This window comes from Neopsephotus bourkii, unplaced genomic scaffold (assembly GCF_033783945.1).
Source record: "Neopsephotus bourkii isolate Nb327-2 ecotype Australia unplaced genomic scaffold, CSIRO-AGI_Nbou_v1 NB_804, whole genome shotgun sequence".
Classification (NCBI taxonomy): domain Eukaryota; kingdom Metazoa; phylum Chordata; class Aves; order Psittaciformes; family Psittacidae; genus Neopsephotus; species Neopsephotus bourkii.
In genome coordinates, this window is record NW_026901300.1 from 1,392,706 (window position 1) to 1,402,136 (window position 9,431).

General features: G+C 42.4%; 1 protein-coding gene across 2 annotated transcripts; it reads left to right on the forward strand.

Moving 5' to 3' along the window:
* The first annotated feature begins 1,991 nt into the window (after positions 1-1,991).
* Positions 1,992-9,431, forward strand: RFC2 (replication factor C subunit 2). Of its 2 annotated transcripts, none has more exons than XM_061355480.1 (11): positions 1,992-2,175; positions 3,183-3,252; positions 4,004-4,045; positions 4,440-4,546; positions 5,526-5,627; positions 6,046-6,146; positions 6,841-6,998; positions 7,368-7,433; positions 7,893-7,973; positions 8,314-8,427; positions 9,117-9,431. In XM_061355480.1, exons 1-11 carry the CDS (start codon positions 2,060-2,062, stop codon positions 9,225-9,227), a joined length of 1,068 nt encoding a protein of 355 aa, XP_061211464.1. In that variant the 5' UTR covers positions 1,992-2,059; the 3' UTR covers positions 9,228-9,431. The 2 variants fall into 2 exon arrangements, with proteins under 2 accessions (XP_061211464.1, XP_061211465.1); XM_061355481.1 differs by having other exon boundaries at positions 2,040-2,175; positions 3,198-3,252.

Here is a 9,431-nt window from a genome sequence, read left to right on the forward strand (position 1 = left end):
CGCTCCCAGGATGACCACAGCATCACGATTTATTGCTCCGATGGTGATCTCCATAACTAGTAGTAGATGCTGTTTGAATACACTCAAAAGGAACGCTCCCCTTGTTAAGTAAGTCATGAGAAAAAAAAGCCTTTATCTGTACTCTATACTGATTACAAATACTTAGTAAGCTTTTTCTATATGTCTTTTGGGGTGGGAGGGAGACAGGTCAGAAAGAATAATCTTACATTCAAGATTATTCTTCTTTCAGGATAATCCAGTACATCTGCATGCATGTGTATTTGAGCACTGTTAATGACACATCAAAAGAGTTCTGCCATTTCAGCACTGAATTTGGAATTCATTTTATCCTGGATGTATCCTGTGACCTCAGCAGACAGATTACAATCATAAAAGCAGTTCAGATTTTGGGACAGAAGGGTTTTAAAACTTTCAGATGATGTCTGCCCATCCACCTGCCCCACATCCCTATCAACATTGCTGTGCCTTCAATAAATACTTGTTCTATGTTTGGTAAATGCCAGAACCACTGCGAGAAGTTACTGCCTACGCAAGGAAAAAGACCATGGTCCAAAAAACTACCTACTGCAACCGATTAGCAGGAACATATCACAAAATCTGTCATCAGGCTCTCTGCAACAATTCACAAGAATAGCCCTTCTTACTTGTCCTTTGGGTGCTTATCAGTAGCTATCCTACGCATATAGTGGGAGAATTAATGCTGGCCAGGAAAATTATATCTTATCTACAGGCTGCTACTTCCTAAGAAGCGTAACAACTGTTTAATCTGGCAAGAAACCAAAGCGTGTCCAGTGTGCTGTGGTGACAGACTGTAATGAGCAGCAGTGCTGTGTGCAGCTGCAGTATTTCACTCTCATGTAGGGTTCTGCTGAGCACTGCAATAAGTTAAATCCAAAGGCAAGATTAACACAGTGAGTTTGAGGCATTACAGGCACAATGTATTCATCTGGTGTGTGTGCTAGAGTCTGAATACCGGAAAAAAAAAGCCAACTGTCTCACCCTCATATGCCACATAATTGCAGTGTTATTTAATTTTCTACTTTACCTCCAATGGAAGCAAAGTAAATCCACAGTTAATTCAGCCAGACAAGTGAAGGCTGCAGTCCACTTACACCCTTACATAATGCTTATTCTAAAACCAGTAGGAACAATGTACAGCTATTCATAGAAATAAATATGCAAAACAAGACTAAAGCACTGACCTGCCTACATACAAACTCAGCTATGAGACTGCACTTTGCATAACGGAAACTTCACCCTCCAGAGTTTTAGAGCATTGTGAGAAACTCCATCACTGTCCGGCTACCGGCAGAACCAATTCTACAGGCTGAAGGCAATGCTCCCATCTGCCAGTGCTCACAGGCCAACCTCAAAACCCCAACCTGCACTGACAGCAACACTGGAATGCTAAAGTTGTGGGAAGTGGTAGGTACCTTATAAAGCATCACCCCTCACACAGGGCTTCAAATATGCTCAATTCCAGGTTCCTGCCTCATACCGATCTTAAATTAGGAACACTTCCTAAGGAATCAGAGCTCTGACTGAAGGACAGATCCTCTGTCACTGACTTAACACAAATATAATTGGTTATGTGGAGCATAAGCAAAGCTTAAAGATGTACCAAGGGGCCAGTAACTCCTGAAACCAACAGTCTAGGGATAACCGAATTCGAACATGTTACCTACCTTGCCTAAAAGACAATTAGTGGCCTTTACTTAGGTGGAAAAAGAACATGTATGTTTGATACACAGCACTAGAACTGCACACACCCATACCTACTTAGAGTATTTTGTAATAATTTTTCATTTTATAGGGGAAATAAAGGCAACTAGAAGAACAAACAACGGTTTACACTCGTGAAGTGCAAACATACTGCTGTTTTTGTAAATTACCTTAACCAGGCAGCAAGGCACAAGCACCAGCACCCCTGAACCAGCCTTCACCATCCCGCCCCGCGAGAGGCGGGCCCTCGAGAGCGGCCCTCCCCTCAGGGAGGCGGAAGGGAAGGTAGGGCCGGCCCGGGCGAGCTGCTGCCGCCATGGAGGTGAAGACCGCGGAGGACGAGAAGGCCGGGCCCTCAGCAGGCGAGAAACGAAGCTCGTCCGACGCCCCGGGAGCCGGCTCGGCCGGCAGCGGCCACCATGACCTGCCCTGGTGAGCGGCAGCAGACCTGGCGTGACGGCTGCAGGCGTCCATTGAGCCTGCGACAGGCGCCAAGAGCGGGCTATAGCGCCAAGGACGCTCTGCCATTGGTGCAGAGCGTAGCGGAAGGCGGGGCCTGGCTGCGAATAGCCTATGGGGTGAGAGGGGAGCGGTGCGTGCCGCTGGCGGGAAGGCGGGGGTTCGCGGCGCTCCATGGGGCCTGCCCGCTGAGGCCGGACGCGACCCCAGGGAGGCCCGGGCGCTTGGGGTCTTCCCCGGGGATGCAGGAGCGGGGTCTGACTCGGCAATGGGGGCCCCCTCTCAGCGGTGAGGGCTCTGCTGCACTCGGTAACCTGCCCGGGCCCGTAGCGGGCAGCCTGTGGTGGAAAGCAACAAGTCCCATCGAGCCCGTTCAGCCCTGCCTTGTGCTAGTCGTGAGAGAGCACACAGGGCGGCATCTCCCCTTATCCCTGATGTGGGACTGAGGCGCTAAACTCGTGTCGAGCTGCTTTTCTCTTCCTTTTTAATAATAATGGGAGTGAAACAACCTTTAGGAATTCGTGTTGTGAAATGCTGTGCTTTGCAGCTAGGGGAGACCCTGCAACATTTGCACTGAAGACACATTAAGTCAACTTTGTCCTATACAATCATAGAATTCCAGTCTGGTTTGGGTTGGAAGGAACCTTAAAGCTCATCCACTTCCAACCCCTGTCACAGGCAGGGACCCCTTCCAGTAGAGCAGCTTGCTCCAAGCCCCTGTGTCCAACCTGGCCTTGAGCACTGCCAGGGATGGGGCAGCCACAGCTCCTCTGGGCACCCTGTGCCAGCGCCTCAGCACCCTCACAGGGAAGAGCTTCTGCCTAAGAGCTCACTTAAATCTACTGTCTTTGAGCTTAAAGCCATTATCTTAACTGTCTTATCTAACAGCTATCTTGACATAACCCTCCTTTTCTGTCAATGCAAAGCACTACTAAAGCTTTATTAGATGTGCTGAAGTGTGCAGGGTTTTATTTTTACAGGGTGGAAAAATACAGACCCATGAAACTATGTGAAATAGTTGGAAATGAAGATACTGTGAGCAGGCTGGAGGTGTGTATCTGTCTCTTTGTTTTATGGCTTAGCTCAAAGAAGATAATTCTGCATAAATCCATAAACCGGTAAAAGCACTTTTGAATTTTTACATCCATACTTGAACATGTGGGAAAAAAGACTTTCTGATTTACTTAAGAAATTGGACATTTTAGGACATGTTTGATTGGTGTCCTAAGGAAATACGCCTTCTTAAATTGGGCTGTTGTTTATATTGGCCCTGTTTTGGTACCACTTAGAAAATTCATAGCAGTTATAATAATACTGTTTCAATAAATAATATATAATTTGTTATATATTACAATAATATATAATATTATGTTATATATATAGTTTATATATATATGTCATTTATATAATAACAGAAAGAAACAGACAATTTTTTCTGCAAGAAAAGTATTTTCCCTGACAAATTAGTTTGTGAACACCATGTTTGTTAAGAGAAAGCTTATACTAGCAAGTATATAATTAAAACAGATGCAAAGGAAGGGCAAGAGTACTAAAGGCCTGTGGGATTAAGTGCATTTATGTTTTTCCATATTATTCTAGGGACTGACTGCTAATGGTTCAATTAAAAAAAAAAAAACAACACATCCCAAACACAAAAGCAGCAAAGTTAAGAAATATGAAAACAAAAGGGGAAAAAAAGCAGCATGTTTCCATGCTTAAAATAGAACAGAATTGGATCTGTTCCTTCCATTTCTATTTCTTCTATATTCTCACGTAATTTCTTATGATCATTCTTTCACAGGTCTTTGCAAAAGAGGGGAATGTACCAAATATTATAATTGCTGTAAGTACTGCTGTCTTGTACTGTATTTCACTGTGTTGGCCCTGGTTTGGAAATCTAGCCGCGGGAGCCTCTCAGTATAGATTTGTGTTGTGCCTGAATGTATTGGTAAGAGAGATGCTGACTGCACACTCATGGAGCAGTGTTCTTGGCAGAATATACAAGTAAACAGCCTGCTGTTAAAAACTGCCTTGGCCCTCAGGTGCCTGTTGAGCCATGTCTTGTGTTTCTGTCCTCTGCTGGAGGCAGGATCATGAACTCAGGCAGCCTCTAGTCTGATGTTCTCTCTGCAGTTCCTCTGCTGTAGCTGTTTTCATGTCTGGGGAGCACTGCAGAGAGTACAGCTTATAAAATGACATGAAACTTACCAGCAATTGCTGCATTGTTGCATTTCTAGGGCCCCCCAGGAACAGGTAAAACCACCAGTATCCTCTGTTTGGCTCGTGCTCTGCTTGGTCCTGCATTAAAGGATGCTGTTTTGGAGCTGAATGCCTCCAATGACAGGTGAGAATAAATAAAGCTTACCAAACTTTTAATGGAGAAGCAAATACCCATTTTTATATTTGAACTCATGCCAGCTTGGTTGCTATAGTAAGGCCTCTAGCACTTATTTCAGTGCACGTTTTCCAACTAAAAGCTGAGCAGTCTTTGGTGTCCACTTATGAATATAGATATTGTCAAGTGATGTTTTATAAACTTGATAGATGCTTTTATATACAAAAATCTAAACAGGTAGAGAGCAGAATCTATAATGGTACTGTTTTCTTGAATTTCCTTTAAAGAACTGAGCTTCCTCCCGCATTCATGAAGATCTTCCTAAAAAAATGAGCAACCTGTTTATACTGAAATTCTTTATTTTTAAAAGTGTTTGATGGGACTCTTATCTAGAAAAGTGTCCATGTTGTGCTAACATGATGCTGTCTGTCCAGCTGGTTTTCTTGGACTCACAGAACGGTTTGTGTTGGAAGGGACTTTAAAGCCCATCCAGTTCCAACCCCCTGCCACGGGCTGGGACACCTTCCACTAGACCCCAGGTTGCTCCTGGCCTTGAACATGGCCAGGGATAAGTTTCTTAAGCTGTTCTGAGTTACAGCTGGGTCTTTGGATGCAGCTGTGTGACATACTGCCAGAGCTGTCTTAAATGCTTCTGCCCTTGTTCATTTATTACCCCTATCATTTGCCAAACATAAGTCATTTCATGGCAGTACTGCCAGTAAGGTTACTGATATATGTACTGCCACTATTAAATTACTTTTTTAAAACCTTAAAAAAATGAGGATTCTTGGTGTTTAAATCTGAATCCATTAGGGAGTCTGGCTTACAACATGGCTTCACAGCAGTTATACTGGCACAGCTGAAGGGGCAGGAGCAAACAGTGAGGGAACAGGGAGCTCAGAAGCCCTTCAGCCACTGTGGCTGCTGAATAAAATCTTTTATGTAATTTCACCCAACTGATCATGAATCACTTGATTTGTTGTTCCAGAGGCATTGATGTTGTGAGAAACAAAATCAAAATGTTTGCCCAGCAAAAGGTCACTCTTCCAAAAGGTCGGCATAAAATAATCATCCTAGATGAAGCAGACAGGTATGTTGTTTTGTTCTTGACCTCAGCTCTGACATGAATGGGTTGCATCTCCCCTGTCTGCAGAGTTGCTGTCTTGGGTGCTTCTATCAGGCTATCAAAACCAATCTGTTAGGAAATAAATATGCACTGAACAGTGTTGTTAAGAGATTATTCATATCAAGCAGAGATCATTGCTTTAAGGGTGATACTGAGCATTGCATGTGAGTTTTATAGAGGTCTCAGTAGTGACTACCTGCACTGCAGGGTCATTTATTGACATGACTACCAAAAGCTGCTTAATTTATCAAGCCAGAATATCAACTAATTTATAAAGCACTGTTTAATATCAGTAAACTGATGCTTTTATAAAAATAGTGATTAGGCTGCACCTGTAAGTCAGTAAAGGGCAGAATCTGTCCTAACTCCTTTTCTCCCCCAGCATGACAGATGGAGCACAGCAAGCACTGAGAAGAACTATGGAAATATACTCCAAAACAACACGCTTTGCACTTGCCTGCAATGCCTCTGACAAAATCATAGGTAACATGCTGCTAGTCCCTGGGTGTTTTGTTGCATGTTCTCTGTACTGGTGGCTGACTTACAGAGCAGTTTTCAGACATACCTTGGACCTGCTCATTACAAGAAACCATGGTGCTTCTGGAAAATCAACCCACCTGTACCTCCAGCTAATCAAAGAAGAGTGTATTTATGCAGTGAACCCTCTGAACAGCTGCTTTTGATGGATAGTGCTGTGCATGACCACAGAAGCAGATTTCTCATACTTGAGGGTTGATCTCCATCCAAGTCTGCTACAGTTTAAGATGTTTGATGTATTGTTTACTGGATATTGAACTCCTTTTATTGTCCTTGAAACATAATCTTTAAGTTTACCTATATGCTAACACGTTGTAGACCTTCAGATTTTTCTTGTTTAGCTGTCAAAATAACATGATAAACATACACATTCAGAAAACCAGGAGCTGAGCTTCATATATATTGGCACATGTCTGCAAAAACTCGAGTAGCACATTTGGGCTCAAGTGAAGAACTATAACAATTGTATATGCTTAAGGACATGCTATATTCCATTTGGAGCTGACATGTTTTTCTCTAAGAGAAGATAAATGAAGAGTTGGAAACTGAGATAGCTTCTTCCAAGATGAAAACAAATGGATCTGGGGGAGGGGAGAGCATTGTGAAAAGAGAAATTCTAATTACACATCTCTGTCCTTAGAACCTATTCAGTCCCGGTGTGCAGTGCTGCGTTACACCAAGCTGACAGATGCACAAATCCTTGCAAGGCTACTGAAAATTGTTGAGAAAGAGGATGTGCCATATACAGATGATGGACTAGAAGCCATTATCTTCACAGCCCAAGGAGATATGAGACAGGTAAAAGAAGAAAGGCAATGAAACAGAAAGGCTTCTGTTTAAAGTAAAAACAACCCTTTGAATTTGTGGCTTTCAGTGATTTATCTTTGGAGAGGTAAAGCAAAGGGGATGTGACCTGTGGCACAAAAGTGACTAAACTGTTTGATTTTGTGAAGTTTTAAAGTGGATCTGCTCCTTAAAATTGGGTTGGTGGGAACTGGATACCAACTTTGTGGCAGGAAACAAGCCTGCATACATCTGTGGTTTGCTCTGTTGCTTAATTGAAAACTGCTTATTTGGTATCCTTATCTGACCTGTTTCAACCTGAGGAGGGGATTGAGAAGCAGAGTACTTCAGAAAATAAATGAAGTCTTGTTTTTATTTTCACAGGCATTAAACAACTTACAGTCCACATACTCTGGATTTGGCTTTATAAACAGTGAAAATGTCTTTAAGGTTAGTAATACTGAAGCCAGTGGTGCTAGAAGTTTAGCACTACAGCTGTGTGAGAACTACCACCAGATAGCTAAGCCTTTGAAAATGCTTTGCCAGTTTGCAGACAGCACTGTGCATGTAGCAACTACAGCATGAGGCTGTAAAAAAGTACACGTGCCTTTTGAAAAGAAAGAACATGCTTGCAGTCCCTAATGGCATGCATTGCCTGAGACTCTGGCTTTTCAGATCTCTCAAAGCACAGAAGTCACATAAGTGCTGGGAAATTTCAGTGATGACTTTTGAATCTATTACTCAGGTGCTCATGAGTCTGCTGTGGCAGGATGGCTGAAAAGTCATATTCTATATTACAGAATGTGTCTGATTTGGTACTTCAACTGTATACAAACTTGGTGAAAAATACAGAGATTTAGTGCAGAGTATTCCAGTATTTCTGATTTCCAATATTTCTGTCCAATATAGGTATGTGATGAGCCTCATCCTCTGCTTGTGAAAGAAATGATACAACATTGCATCAATGCAAACATTGATGAGGCATACAAGGTTGGTTTTCAGGCGTTGTGTTGGCTTACGCACTTCTTCTCTATAGAACTCTTGTTTCCATTGAAGAATTCACAATGTGTGTTGTTTAAGATAGGAGCAATGCCACATAGATAAGGTGATGAATTAAATCCTTTCTTATGCAGGGGTTTGTTCAGATGAGTAAGCCAACAAGCTAAAAAGCAAGTTGTATTGAAATTACTTGCTAAACAGTTGATGTTAAATAATCTGATGAACAGTACATACACTTCCAGTAGCAATATTCAGCCGCTCCAAAAGTGAAGAGACTTGACTCACCTGGGAAGTTTTGCAGATAAATGAGGGATTATTCTTGCCTGCACAGATTCTTGCCCACCTGTGGCGACTTGGATATGCTCCAGAAGATGTGATTGGCAACATCTTCCGTGTGTGTAAAACCTATCAAATGCCAGAATATCTGAAACTGGAATTTATCAAGGTTAGTACTAACACACTAGTGTTCACATGGGGTCTGGTGGGGTCTTCTGGGCCTTCTTGAGAAGAGGATGTTATTCTGAGGGGCAGCCTCAGGGTTTTTCAGTTTGAGATTTGCTGTATAGTAGTGTGAAAAAGGTCTTTCCTAACTCATGACTTTCTTTCCCACTCTGCATCATCAGTTTGTCAGTAAGAATGGTCACATGAAGTTTAACGTCTGACCACCCACAGAAGTATCAAAAGTCACCTTAATGATCAGCTAGAATTCATATAAAACATAATGCTGGCTGAATTTATTATGTATATCAAAGCCTCAGATAACTCCTTGAGAACTTTCCTGAAGCTCGTAGCTGATTCTAGTCAAATAGATAATACTAAACTATAATACTATTGTATTAACAGCCAATTGACAAATAGTAAATCTGGTGTAATGGAAACACTTCATATTTAAAACCTATATTCAAATGTATGCAGCTTGCTTCTTATAAAGGGAGTGGGGAAATACAGGCTTTGATTTAAAAGAAAACCCAAAGGTATGCTAGCTGTTTTAACAAGAGAAGATGCACTTCTCTGAAGTCTGAATGACTTAAAGTTAGTCTCTTAGCAGTAAGGGGTATGTTCTATTTAGCCATTAGTCGTACTATACATAGACTGGGGGGGAAACGGAGAATTTTACAATGTCTTTATCACCAGGAAATCGGGTATACTCATATGAAGATAGCAGAAGGAGTGAACTCACTTTTACAAATGGCTGGGCTGCTGGCAAGGCTGTGTCAGAAGACTGCAGCCCCTGCAGCAAGTTAGGTACTTCACTGAGCTGAAGCTTGTGTTCCAGAGAGTGAAGGCCCGGTGTGCAAGGTCAGCAGCTCTGCGTGTGTCCTCAGTCCTGCAAGCAGAGAGCCTGGTCCCTCAGTTTTACTGACTCACAAACAAATAACCAGCTTCTATTGTAAAAATGTTTTGTTACGTTTTTTACTTAGACCAATAAAGCTTTACCATTTACTTTAA

Coding starts and splice junctions, on each gene's coding strand:
- RFC2 (XM_061355480.1), top strand. CDS start 2,060: ATGGAGGTGAAGACCGCGGAGGACGAGAAGGCCGGGCCCTCAGCAGGC. Junction 3,253..4,003: donor ATACTGTGAGCAGGCTGGAG/GTGTGTATCTGT, acceptor ATTCTTTCACAG/GTCTTTGCAAAAGAGGGGAA. Junction 8,428..9,116: donor TGAAACTGGAATTTATCAAG/GTTAGTACTAAC, acceptor CTTTATCACCAG/GAAATCGGGTATACTCATAT.